Source organism: Zeugodacus cucurbitae, chromosome 4 (assembly GCF_028554725.1).
Source record: "Zeugodacus cucurbitae isolate PBARC_wt_2022May chromosome 4, idZeuCucr1.2, whole genome shotgun sequence".
Taxonomy (NCBI): Eukaryota; Metazoa; Arthropoda; class Insecta; order Diptera; family Tephritidae; genus Zeugodacus; species Zeugodacus cucurbitae.
The window spans coordinates 7,862,743-7,876,687 of NC_071669.1; the positions used below are offsets into that span (position 1 = coordinate 7,862,743).

Here is a 13,945-nt window from a genome sequence, read left to right on the forward strand (position 1 = left end):
TCGAAACATTTGCAAAGCCTAAAAGTATGCTACATATTAGATTCACCGTTACAAACTGCGACTAGTTTCGAAGTTTGTGTAATATGCACAACTATTACGCCTAAAAGTAGGCAACAAAAAGTTATAAATACTCTGTTGATTGTTATATACACCAACTATTACTTTTTATACCAGTTTTTACACCCCTGTGGTATGCTTCAATACAATTTAATATAGAAAAGCGCATGTGCAACTAGAAATTTCAACGGATTTTGTTAAGGAAATGAGAAAAATTGTTTTAAAAATATATAATTTTATAATTTATATTGAAGCTAGTCAATTACAAATACTTCATTCAAAGCGCACGCCTACCACTTATGCGCTCTTGCATTAAATTCAATGCAGCTTATGCTCCTTCTCCTCTGCCTTTGAACTGCCGTGTGACTCGTGCTTCTGCAGCAATTCCAAATGCGTAATTTCTTTGATGTTACCACTATGTACATGGCTATGCGCTGTGATGTGCTCTACCGGCTTCTCCTCCGCTGTTGCGACGTCGGCAATGAAAAACTCGGCCGGCACCTGTTCGAACACGCTGCGGAAGTGCGCCAATAGTACTTTATTGATTTCCGCTTCGATTTTCGGCTTGAATATGTCGAAGAATACACGCCAGCTGCCATTGAACACGGCATTGGTGTTATCGTTCAGCACTTTGTCCTTGAACAAATTGTCGAAGTGCAAATGCAAATCCTTTATGGAGTTCACATTAAATTGCAGCGCTTTCAGATTGAAAAATTTGTGACTCTCCAAGGGATTCAATTTAACCTTGGTCGTAACGGTGTAGAGACCTTCAACTGTGTGGTGGGGGAGAGAGGGAGAGTGAGAAAGAGAGTGGGTAAGGCAAGCAAAACGCGGTTTTAATGAATTTCGTGGCGATTTTGAGTAAGTGTGCGAATTTTTTGGTGTTTGTTTTTTAGTTTTGTCATGCCAAAGTGTCGTTAGTGTTAGCCCAAATTGTGTATAGTTTTATTTTAGTTATTTTTTAATTTAATTTTTATATTTTTTAAATTAATTTTTTTTATTTTTTGCTTACGTATTTCCATGAACATTTCACCGCTCGTGTCGAGTTTGAGCAGCAGCACGTGCCCTTTCGCTGTGTAATGACCGTTAAGTCGTATTTTCGGCACCAAGTAGGTCATTTTGAAATCGTACTCATTATCCTTGAAGCTTGTGGTGCGGAAAAAGTTGAAAGTGGAAAATTTTTTATGGAGAAATTTCGTTAGAAAAAATAATTGTTATTTTTATAACCTCAAATTACTTTTGCTTTGGAGGTCACTAAATATTAGTAAGAAGGTATAAATATATTTATAGTTGGAAAATATTAACCTTAATTTAGCAGTCTATCGGTAAAATGATATCAGTAATTAAAACGAATTATAGTGATCTTACGCTACTTTTCAATGAAAGCAGTAACTTGTATGAATAGCAGATTTTTATTTCACTTCATTATGAAATTTTCACCTCAACAGCTCGTTCAACTCATAATTAAATACCAATTATTTATTAAATTACTCATAATGAAAGGCTAATTAAATATCAAATTACTCTAACTTACTTGACACTCTTCACCTTCGCCTCACTCAAACCGGTTACAGTTATGTTATTGATCTTCACCGCGATCGGTGTAATATTTTCACGATCTTCGATGACTTCGAATTCGTGTACGAATAATGGATCGATGGGTGTGGAATGCGGGACGCCATCGATGCCTATGGAGATTTAGAGAATATACACATAATAATTTGCATTATTATTTAAGAAAATAAATTAAATTTTAAAAGTTTAAGGGTGCAGCTTTTCAAGAGCTTTGTGATGGGAATTCGGAATTTTACATAAATAATTATTAATTATATCAAAAATGATACAGTTAAATTAAATATAACTTATTTCCGAAATCCCGAATTTTCGGGATCCAAAAATAATAATCTCGAAATCCCGAAAATGTTTTAATGCGAATTTTAACAGAATTCGGGATTTGAAGTAAAGACCTGGTTAAAATAATAAAAATGAACAAGAGTTAAATTTCGATTTTTAATTCGAAATTCCGAATTTTCGGGATCACCATATTATAATCCCGAAATCCCGAAAATTTCTAAAACGAATTTTAACAAAATAGTATTGAAACTCCGAAATTAGAAGCCTTAACTAAAAGTTCCGAAAAGTTTTGCGATGTAATGCTTTTCGGGATTTGAAATAAAGACTTGATTAAAATATTAAAACTGAACAAAACTTAAATTTCGATTTTTAATTCGAAATTCAACATATTCGGGATCCCCATATTGTAATCCCGAAATCCTGAAAATTTCTAAAATGCATTTAAACATAATTTCTATGAAACTTTGAAATTAGAACTTAGCCTTAACTAAAATCCTGAAAAGTTTTGCGATGTGATGCCCTTCGGGGTTTGAAATTAAGACTTGTTTAAAATATTAAAAATGAACAAACTTAAATTTTCGAGATAACCATATTGTAATCCCGAATTCCTGAAAATTTCGAAAACAGAAATTTCACAGAATTTCTATAAAGCCATAAAATATGAACCCAACCAAAAATCCAAAAAAATAAAATTTCGATTTTTAATACGAAATCCCGAAATTTCGGGGTCATAATTTTTAATCCCGAAATTTCAAAAACTTCAAAAACGAATTTTTTTGTTCTCTCCACTATCCCTTTCCTTCTCTTACCATGCTTCCATGTGCTGAATATATTTTGATATGCATTCACAATGCATTTATCAAAATCAGCTGACTTGCGCTGGCAGGTTTGCAGTTCTTTCGCTGTGAATGTAAAAATGTGCAAAACTTAGTGTTTACAAAAACAACAACAATTAACACAAAAAACTAGTTTTTTCGTAATTTTTTTTTTAATTTCTGTTTTACAAAACCTGCATTGCGTCAACAACTTACGTTTCTCTTTTAAGAAATTACGTTTATTGTTGTTGTTGTTTTCGTGGTGAATGTTTTCGGTGGTGGCGCTTATAGCGGCGCTTTTGCCTGTCGTGGTGCTTGCAGCGGTGCTGGACGTAGTGCTGCTAATAGTTATGGGGCATGTTGCACCAACCGCACAGTTGGTTGCCACGCTACTGCTGCCGAAAGTTGCCGACAGTACGGCGCAGAAGGCGACGAGCGCGTATAAAATGCTTATGGAGTGCATTTTTGTCGGTGGATTTTTTTTAAATTTAGAAAAAAAAAATTTTTGACGAAAAATTTTTATATTAAAGAAAATAATTTTATAAAAAAAAATTTAACAAAAAAAAAATAATTTTATTAAAAAAATTATGAAAAAAATAATAATTTAACAAAAAAAATATTTAAAAAAAAAATATTTTTTAAATTTTTTTCACTTTTTCATTAGTTTTCACACGCGTTTTCCCCACGTTTCTTTAAAAAAATACTGCTTTATTAACTGTTTACACGTCGAATTGCAGTTTGCAACTGTTCGAATGCACGCATAAAACTTTGTTTTTATTCGAAAACTAGTAAAAAATTGCAAACGAGTAATACGTTAAGTTGTTGTTTGAGCGACAAACATGTGTGTGTGCGTGTTTATTTGCAACACTACAATTAATTGTTTAATTAAAAGCGCATAAAAAGTGCGCGACGTAATGCGAGGCGTTGTGTTGAGGTCACGTTTCAGCTAAAAATCTTAACTTATTTTATCTTATTTGCTACAATTTTATCACAAAAGTTGTTTGTTTATAGTTTTTTTTTTTTTTTGTTGTTTTACACAACTCGTGCCAACAACATTACGCTATATGCTCTATTTTCTACAACACACGCACTTGTTTCTCTCGCTTTCACTCTCTCTTTCTATTACATTAAGTAATTAGAACAGCATAAAATATTTTGTTTTTATTTTTTGTTGTTGTTGTATTGCAACTTTTTCAAAACTAGTTCAACTTGTATACAGTTTATTTAAAGCACTAATTTCCACCTGGCTTTTACAGTTGTAAAAAATTCAACAGGAAGTTGATATATCAATTAGAGTGATTGGCGTCAACGTATTCGGAAGTGAATTTAATTTAGAATTTTATGAGCCTCTAAGAGGAAGTAAAAAATCGTAAATGCTGACTGCTTAAGCAGTTTTGAGGCAAAGTAAGTCAGCTGCTTACAATAACTGAAAGTTTATGAGTCGGTTGGTTTAAGCTATGCAAATTGTGGAGCGAAAAGAAAAGTGTACCAAATTAAATTTGATTTGATTTGAGCGGCAGTAACTGAGGCAGACAGCAATACTCACTTGTATCATTATTAGTCTAAAAAGCTTTCTTATCTAATCAGTACTCAGAGTTGAGCTTTTTCGCCATTAACTTACCTATGGACTCAGCCTTAGCTCAAATTAAACGTGAATTGCATTACTTCTCATAAATAATGTTCTATCTATTTGGCTGTAGGTTAAAATTAATGTTCAAAGTGAGGAGGTGGGGTCTGTCATAATCTAAACCTCTGCTATACTTTTGAGGATGAGTAATAGGAAATGTTGACTTAGGTTTCCCTATCTGAAAAAACTCACTTATATACCTATCACTAAGAAATGCTAATATGATTCCCATTGGCCTTTCCTTAATCGTTTTTGTCATTTACAAGTTTTTCGGAATCTCCATTTTTCGACCGGAAAGACCTAGCAAGCTCTGTCCACCTTATCTTTGCTGACTTGATTTAAAGCCTATCTCTAAAGGGGAAGTCAGATGTGATCATTGATAACACAAATTATTCTCTACTACATGGGACATATTAGCTTCAACAGCACTTTTCAGTATAATACAAAATATTGGTTGCCAAATATCTCTCTTCCGCCTTCTTGTCTTTTGAATTTCGCGGCAATGTATAAAACGCTACAGAGCTCGTATCTGGCAATACTATACATCTTTGAAAGGTCTTGACATAACCTACAAAACGACGCTATGCATTATTAGTTTGGATAATGCGTTCAACAGTTATAGACGTGTAAACATGGAGTTCACTAACGCCGAAATTCGCGCTATTTTAAAGCTTTCCTTCGTTAAAGGCAAATCCGCTAGCGGACGGAAGACCTCTGACAACGAATACCGATCAATACATAGAAAACATTGAGTTAGATCGGCATGGGGCATCTCGTGACAACGCCCATGAGATGAGAAATCACCAAACCATTTTAAACCATCTGCAGAAGACTGGATACACAAAAAAGCTTGATGATGATGAAAAAACCTTCTGGACCGAATCAACGCCTGCGATATGCTGCTGAAACGGAACGAACTCGACCCCTTTTTGAAGCGGATGGTGACGGGCGACGAAAAATGGATCACATACGACAATATCAAGCGAAAATGGTCGTGGTCGAAGGCCGGTGAATCGTACCAAACAATGACCAAGTCGGGATTGACGGCCAGGAAGGTTTTGCTATGTGATGCTACCATCTACTGGAGCGCTTGAAGCATGCGATCGACTAGAAGCGTCCAGAATTGACCAACAGGAAGGGTGTAGTGTTCCACCAGAACAACGCCAGACCACACGTTTCGTTAATGACTCGTCAGAAGCTACGGGAGCTCGGCTGTCCGAGTCTTTCGCAAATAAGGAGGAGGCCTCTGCGAGGGGGGTATTATGAAGTTGCCGTCTAGATGGAAACAGATTGTCGAACAATATATCCGATTACTGCAACCTCTCGATTTTCTTATAGATTGCCTCAAAATTTTTTACTGATGTTTTGGACAAAGAACCTGATTTTTCGCAAGAAAAATGTCAACATCTACCTCAACTTAATGTTTCGCGAAATACGAGAAACACTTTAAGGGGCATTAAAACTGAGGTCCTGGACCATAGCTTTGTTGAGCTACCTTGATGTGGTTTGTCATAAATACTTTCCGAGGGAAAAACACTCAATAAGGAATAATACAAGTATTGAGTAGCCGAATATATGGTTATGATGACATAGAATCTCGAATTCAACACATATTTTAAGTGAAATTATATTCAAACCCGAAGCTACTTAGACATTTATGCACCAAATTCAGCCGCTTATGACCTTTTTTCCCACAAAACTTAAGTATCCACTTCACTTAATGCGTTATGAGTCGATTGAGGTTATTAAAGGTCAAAGCGCTTGCGTGCTGTATCAATTAAATGGGAAATTTAGTGATTAAATACCTTTGATATTAATTTGTTATACTATTTTGAGTGAGCATTAAGGCTTTAAGCTGTGTTAAATTAAATATTTGCAAACAAATATACATATGTGGTATTTATGTTAGACTATGGTTTGTGAGGAGATTATGTTTGTGAGCGTGAATGCGGAGTAGATAATTTTATAAATAATTGATTGAGGTTAAGTACAGAGATAAATTTACGAATATATATATATCGTATATTACTATAATATACGGTTATACATATATATACAATTACAATTAAATATGCAGCGAATTCACAGTATTAATGTAAGTAGATATATATAACGAATATATACTTGAATAGGTGTATATGGACACATATGCTATGTAATATTGACTTGTTCATTTGTCATTTAAGCCATAATTAACGCACCCTTAAATTAATTATAGTGTACTATTAGCGCATTAAGTCTTTGACTAAAGAAAATTTAATGTAATTAAAATTTTAAATCATAATTATTACACACTAATGCATGCAGAGATAATATAAGTATATATTTATATTTATTGTTGATAAATAAATTATGCACTTATAACTAATTGAATTGAAATTCAAATGAAAAAATGCTAATTATATAATATATAATTTTAGGCTATTTAGCAATTTAATTGTTTGCAATTAAAGTTGGATTAATTCTAAAAAGAGAGCTACTAATTTCTTCAAATGAAAAACACTTTCTAAAAATCCCATTTTTGGAAATTAAATGGAGTTTTGTGGAGTCTGATCGTAGTTGATTAGAACCTTAAGACAAAACTCAATTATATCTACAACTCATTGAACTTCACCTCAACTAGATGCATTTTAATATAAATTGTCTATATTGTGTAGATTTTCACAAATAATTTATGGAAATATGGTGCAAAAGCTTTACGGAATATTTAAATGGGAGCTTTCGATTAAACCAAAGCTTTCCTAATGAACTTTCCGCTAAGAATATCCAAATAGACCACTTAATGTAAAAAGCTTTCAAGCTTAATTGACTAGGAGCTTTCACATAAATGGTTAAGCTTGTGAAGACGGCTGTCATATACCAATGAGCAAAATATTAAAGCTGCGACTGTTAAATCCTCAAATCTTTGAAATGAAAACATATTTAAAAAGCTTTAAGGAATAATTAAACGGAAGCTTTCAACAAAACTAAAGTTTTCCTCCTGAAATTTCAACAATGAATATCAAAATAGATCACTTAATGCAAAAAAAGCTTTTTAGCTAAATTGACTTGGAGCTTTCATATAAATTGTTAAGCTTGTGGAGACGAAAAATGTTAAAGTTGCAACTGTTTAATCCCCAAAGCTTTGAAAGCTCCAAGTACAACTTTGAAAGCTTAGTAAAGAGCTTTTATCATATTCATCAGTTATTAAATCAACAAATTTATATGCACATTGTAAGCAAAATTTTTATGAATATTTAAGCAGATAACGGTACATTTTTAACCTTTTTACTTTAAAAGAAAATAAATTGCCATAACCATATTTCCAGTCAATACTTCGAATATCTATTTTTATGCAATGAAGCTTCATAATATGAAATCAGAAAGCAAGAAAATTAAAAAGGAAAGGCATAGAAATAAAATCAGAAAAACGAGTTCACCATTTACCATTCACCAAGCGATAACCGATTAAATATCAATATAAGCAACAGCAACAAATTCACATCTACTTTTCCCCGTCTCTAAGTGAAAATCATAAAATCACAACATTTAGCTACCCACTGATAATGGAACAGCTTCATCATCAACTAACCGCGCAGCCAAACAACAAGTGGCTCACTCCTTAGCGCTTGCGAGTCAGTGCCCAATCGTCAATGAGTCCACCACCACACAGATAGTATGCACACGTGCCTAAGTGCTACCAATTTAAATGGTGCTTGCGATAATGAAACGCGCCACATTTCACTTGGCTTGACAATTTAATAACAACAACAACAACAAAATGCCTGTGTTCTGCACATCGTCCAGCTGTCTTTGGCATTTCCATAAAGCACCATTATCAATTGCGCACAAGTGCAACAACAAGAAAAGTAGCAGCAGAAGAGTACAGCGGCAGCAACTTGGACCGGTAAGCCAGCGGTGGTGCTGCAGTGTATAGCTGGTGGTGCGTGGCCAATAGCTATCAACCTATTTTCGATTGCGCGAAATGACTCTGATGGCACATCACACATCTTCCACCACAATTTTCTTTGCAACAACACGGGCGTGAGTCTTTCCGTTGGCGCAGTTTGCGTTGACTATTGCTGCCACCATGTCGTTATCATATCTCTTTTCTGGCCATTCTGACAGAGGCAGTTGTCGTTGAGTTAATGTCGCTGCACTTGAAGAAATTGGTGGAGGAAAATTGATTTCGCTGGTTTTATGACAGGTTGAATGAAAGCTAATTGGGGAGATACAGAAGTTGATAGTCATAGTTGCAAGTAAAGAGAGTTGCCGGAGCTTTATAAGAGCTTTTTGCCTCACTCCTGCTGTGAGCTTTTTCTTTTCAAAGTTTTTGAAGAGGTCTTTGCTGATACTGAACCCATCGTGGTGAAATCTCGTATCTGTGGATTAAATTTCAAGTGTTTATTGATGTCAATTCAGGATTCTTATCTAATATTAGTGCCTTTCCTTTCCGAAGTGCTTCGAAAATATTACGAGCTTTTATTGAGCTTTATGACCACTCTTTTACCACTTTTCCGAGCATTTGTAGAGTTTTATGCATACTGAAAACTTCTTTTGAGCTTTTCATGAGCTTTGTGGACACGGACATCTTTCTTTTTTGAGCTTTTGACGAGCTTTTTGACATTAAGTTCATTGGATAACATGTGTCCCATTAATGCCAATTTAAGATTCTTATTTAATATTCGTGTCGTAATAGAGCTTTTTTGTTTCCGTCGAAGTACTTTCAAAGTATTTTTTAGAGCTTTCAGAAAGCTTTAAACTACTTCATTACCACTTTTCGGAGCATTTGAAGAGCTTTATATACACTGAACAACAACTTTTGTGAGCTTTTTGGAGCTTTTGTAGAGCTTTTTTGATACTGAGTTCATCGCGGTGAAATCTTGGCTCCGATAGATTAGTTGCTCTAAATTTACCTTATAAATATATTGGTTTCTCTTACTGTGGCATCTCTGCTCTATCCCATGTCTCCGCAAACTCATTTCTTTGACTAGACTGTTATTGAAGTAACGCTAGCTGCCTTTAAGCCTTCCGAACCACACGTGTACCGCAGTCTCAGTCAGACCTTTTCTCCAACTCAACTCAGTCCTCATCTTTACGCAACCATTCTCAGACCATACATACACTCACTCACTGTTCCTGCACACGCAATGCGCCACCGAAAAAATACGAATAAAACCACCACAGTTCAACGCAAATATTGCTTTCAGCTGCGTGGAGTCGCAACGTAATGCCATCGTAAATTGCAATAAAGTGGCACTTGGCGCGTTCGCGCACATGGCAACGCACACACACCGACGCATAGTCGCAGCCACAGTCGACCGGCAACACCTCTGACTCACCTCAGTCTTACCTCGAAGTGTCGGCGAGCAACACATGGGCGGCGCAATTTCTTCCACTTCAACTCCTCACAAACATCATCCGTTCGGTATTATGCATGCAAAAGTAGCTTCGTTGCTTCGGCCGCAATTTAAATATGCCTGTTTGCCTGATTGGCCATTCCGACACCAAGCTGTTGACTGTTTGTTATTGGTTTTGCCATATCGTTGATTGTCGTTGTTGTTGTTGCTGTTATTGCTTCTGCTGCTATGTGCTGATGAGCTGCGTGCGTTGGCGTTGTTGCCTTTGGTTTTTATGATCTTCACAGCGCGTTGCTTAAATTATGAATAAAAGTGGGAAGGACGCACAGACCAACGGACGTGGGATAGCGTATAAGCCCAGGCAATCACACTCAAACACTTTCACTCCATTTCACTGCTGGCGCCATTAGTTTATATGCGCTGTGCAGTCTCTGTGTGTGTGTGTATGTGTTGGTGTGCGAAAACTTATCAATTGCATTTAATTAAAATTAACTTAAATTGTTATCGCGCGCCTGCAATTTGCGCTGAAGACAGCGCACCGCACACCGTCGTCGGTTGGCTTGGCAAATGGTCGTATTTTTGATTTGATTTCATTGCCATTCTGCGTTTTTCTCTCTCTCATTTTTTTTTTTGCTCTCCGACTTCATATCACGAAGCTCAATGGCGTTAAAATTGATACTCCAAGTGTTGGTTGAAAATATGGTTATGCAATTTATTTTTCTTTAAGGTAGAAGTTGAAAAAAAAATTTTACCGTTATCTGTTTAAGTATTCATTAAAAATATTGCTGAGAGTGATGCTTGATTGAATTAAATTTGTTGAATTTTTCATGATATGAAATACAAATTTTAAACGAAGGTCTGCTTGAACTCGATGGAAAGCTTTTAAAGCTTTAGTGGTTAAAAAGCTTTAGATGTGGCTCGATGAAGTTATATTTCACATAAAAATGTACACTATGACCTTTCCCCATAAATAGCATGTTACTTGAAAGCTTAGAGAGCCAGAAAGCTTTTAAATACCGTATTAATATAAATCCAATACGGTATCCTGAGCAGAGAAAAAGCTAAATTTTTAAGCCTGAATACATTTAGAAGCTTTGTATTAATCCCACCAAAAAGCTCTGGTTAAATTAAGAACATTTTTTGCTTTCAGATTGTTACATTATGATATCTTTAATAAAATTCAAAAATATCTTGCTTAATTACTAATGACCCATTAATGAACTTTGAAAGCCTTTTCTATTAATTATCAGCCAGAAAGCTTTTTGATTCAATTATATTAAGATTGATCTGTGTGGAAAAGGACAGAACGAAATCTAAATATAAAAGATTTTAATTTAAAGGATTTTCTTCGTAGCTTAAATCTTTGCAGCAGATCTCGGCGCGTGAAATTTCGTATCTGTCGATTGAGTGGCATGTGTTCCATTGAAGCCAGTTCGTGATACTAGTTCAATATTTGCGTCTTATTAGAGGTTTTTCCTTTTCGTCTAAGTACTGCAAAAACACTTTTGCAAGCTTTTTGAGAGCTTTATGACCACTTAGAGCTTACTTCAAAGCTTTTGAAGGGCTTTATACACACTGAATGCTTTTGTGAGCTTTTGAAAAGCTTTATGGACACTGAGTTACAACTTTTTGGAGCTTTTAAAGGGATAAAGAGCTTTCTTGGCACTGAGTCCATTGCGGTTTAATGTTGGCAGAAAGCTAATCTTCAAAATATAATTTACTTAACTAACCATGCTATCAACTAATTTCGAATCTACTATCGGGGTTTGCTGTAGACACGATTTAAGCTTAATCAATGCTAAATTTATAAACAGTATTCTAGGCCTTTTCATTTTCTGAACTTCCTCTTTACCACTGACTCAAATTAGGGAAAGACATTCTTACATATTACATAAAAGCTCTTTCTAAAAAAGCTCAACGAAAGTTCTGTTATTGCCTAAGTTTGACTAGCAATGGATTGACAGTCGCATTAATATTCTTGCTATGCTGGAGAGGTAGAGTTAGTAGAAATTAATTGGACTAAGTCCATTTTAGTTAGCCAGACATTTCTCCGTCCCTCTGTGAACCATCTGTCGGGGAAGAATTGTCTGCATTTTTTTCATTTACAATTTCTTTGTATCTGTCAATAATTTATTTATCATTAAATAGTCAATTAATCAATGAGTGTTACGCTCATTAATCATATTGAAAAATTATGAAAAAATAACGCTGAAAATTAATACATTGGCCACTTGAAAGCGCACAAATTGTCAGTAATTAATGCACTCAACGCAAACAAGTAGCAGCAGCAGTCAAGTGATTAAAATCAATGCAGACAACAAATCAGACATTTTGCAAATGTTTACAGTGTTAATAAACCGAACGAGAGGCAAGATGAGATCAATCGCAGCAAGTAATTAGAGATACAAAATCTCTATGGTTGCACAGCATTTGAGATTTTTCGAAATCATAACTGGGACTAAATAGCAAAGCATTACAGAGGTGTGGAGAAGAGAGATGGAGAGGGAAAGAGAGGGGGAGAGTTATGCATGTAATTAACAGCAACAAACATAGACATAGCATAGCATGGCATAAGTAGACTAAGTGCATGAAGTGAGTTAGTATTTGTTGTTGTTGTATTTGTTTGGGTGAAAGCTAAAGCATCACTGCTACGCTCCTTGCTAAGGAAGTCATTCACCAAATCAGCAAATTCAAACGTAAATTCATCAACAGTCAACCAAATGACTTTCGGCACAGTTCCAAGCTTCAAGCCTAGCCAAGCCATGAGCTCAAGATGAGTGTGTGAGCGAGCAATGTGTTGAGAAGTGAGAGTAGGAAGCAATCACAGCAGCGTTGATAAGGCCGTGTCAGCGCTAAAGGAAGTGTGAGTGCGGCACAGGATGAGTTCGCCACAGGCAAACGCAATCAACGACGTCAACCGCAGTCAGCAGCATGGCTTTGCATATCGTATACTCATACCTGCCGAGGTAATATTGGATGGTGCAAGAGTGCAAGAAGAGTTGTTGCACGCACCTTTGCACGTCCAGTTGAAATGACATTTTGAAAAACGAGCTGAAAATTTGCTACAACAACAACAACAGCAGCAATAACAATGCGTTGCATAGCTGCACAATTGGCGCGTACCTGACGTGGATGGATGACCAAGCGGTTGACAAACGAACGAATAATTGAAGGTGCATATGAGATACACTCATATATGTATGTTTGTGTTCGTGCAACTTACACCGCACGTGTGTTTGAATTTTTGATTGTTCCCATGGCGTATGCGGGGCATAACCATAGAGCAAACGGTCGCCAGAACGTAACTATAAACACCATCCTCTTTACACACACACTCAAGCAAACAAGCATGTGGCACCTATGCATGTACAGCCTTGGCGTCGGTCATCAGTCAGCGGCACTTGTGCGCCTGTGTTGCAACAGCCAGTCGGCAATTAATAATCCAATAAAAGTCACAATTTGCTCGCGTATACAAATCAAAAATGTTGCATGTGCCGCGCAAAATGTTGCAAGCATGTTGCTGATTGCCTAGCATCCACATGTGTCGCTTGTGTTTGCTTTGCTTTCGCGTCTGCTTGTCGTCGGCGACCATCAATTATCTGCTGCAGCGTTTAGCTTTAAGTTTACCTAAGTTCCTGTGCAAACTGTTAGGCCTGTCCTCTCGTCTATGTAATTGACGCTTGTGTTGCTGTGTTGTTGTTGTGCTTTCTGTTGTCATTTATGCCTCACATTGTTAGCAGTCAGTCGCTGATTTTTCATGTTTTGCGCGAAAATGCAACTCAAGCAAGTCGTGTTTTGCGCTAAATGAGTGCAAATATTTGCGTATGAGGATAATGAAAGTTGACGATTGCGAGTTTGCTGAGATCAGCTCTGGCGGTTTACTGAGTAAGGTTATGGTAGTAGTTGTCAATTGGCTTTTCAAAGCATTGTTTGCCATTGAAGCATAATAGGTTGTTGTATTGGATGACATGAGTTATGATTTCAAAAGAAACATTACAACACTTGGCATAGCATAGTACAGAAAATATTACTACTATACAGTATGACATAGCATAGCATAACAAAGGAATTCAAAGCATATAGAATTATAAAATCAGTGGATGCTATATTAGATCTCATAACATAACATAACATAACATAACATAATATAACATAACATAACATAACATAACATGACATAACATAACATAACAAAACATAACATAACATAACATAATATAACATAACATAACATAACATAATATAACATAACA

The 13,945-nt window shown here is 35.8% G+C and overlaps 1 protein-coding gene across 2 annotated transcripts; it reads right to left on the reverse strand.

Moving 5' to 3' along the window:
* Positions 1-310: 310 nt before the first annotated feature.
* LOC105208723 (uncharacterized) lies at positions 311-3,461 on the reverse strand. 2 transcript variants are annotated; one of them, XM_054229056.1, is made up of 6 exons: positions 3,380-3,461; positions 2,943-3,175; positions 2,721-2,813; positions 1,592-1,745; positions 1,070-1,203; positions 311-830 (listed from the first exon to the last, which is right to left on the reverse strand). In XM_054229056.1, the coding sequence occupies exons 1-6, from the start codon at positions 3,385-3,387 to the stop codon at positions 376-378; spliced, it is 1,077 nt and encodes a 358-aa protein (XP_054085031.1). In that variant the 5' UTR covers positions 3,388-3,461; the 3' UTR covers positions 311-375. The 2 variants fall into 2 exon arrangements, with proteins under 2 accessions (XP_054085031.1, XP_011177024.2); XM_011178722.3 differs by lacking the exon at positions 3,380-3,461 and having other exon boundaries at positions 313-830; positions 2,943-3,347.
* Positions 3,462-13,945: the final 10,484 nt, after the last annotated feature.

Excerpts from the sequence above, each read along its gene's own strand:
- LOC105208723 (XM_011178722.3), bottom strand. The coding sequence starts at position 3,189 with ATGCACTCCATAAGCATTTTATACGCGCTCGTCGCCTTCTGCGCCGTA. Across the intron at positions 2,814-2,942 it reads TAATTTCTTAAAAGAGAAAC|CGAAAGAACTGCAAACCTGC; the intron begins GTAAGTTGTTGA and ends TTACATTCACAG. Across the intron at positions 1,204-1,591 it reads GCGAAGGTGAAGAGTGTCAA|CTTCAAGGATAATGAGTACG; the intron begins GTAAGTTAGAGT and ends CCGCACCACAAG.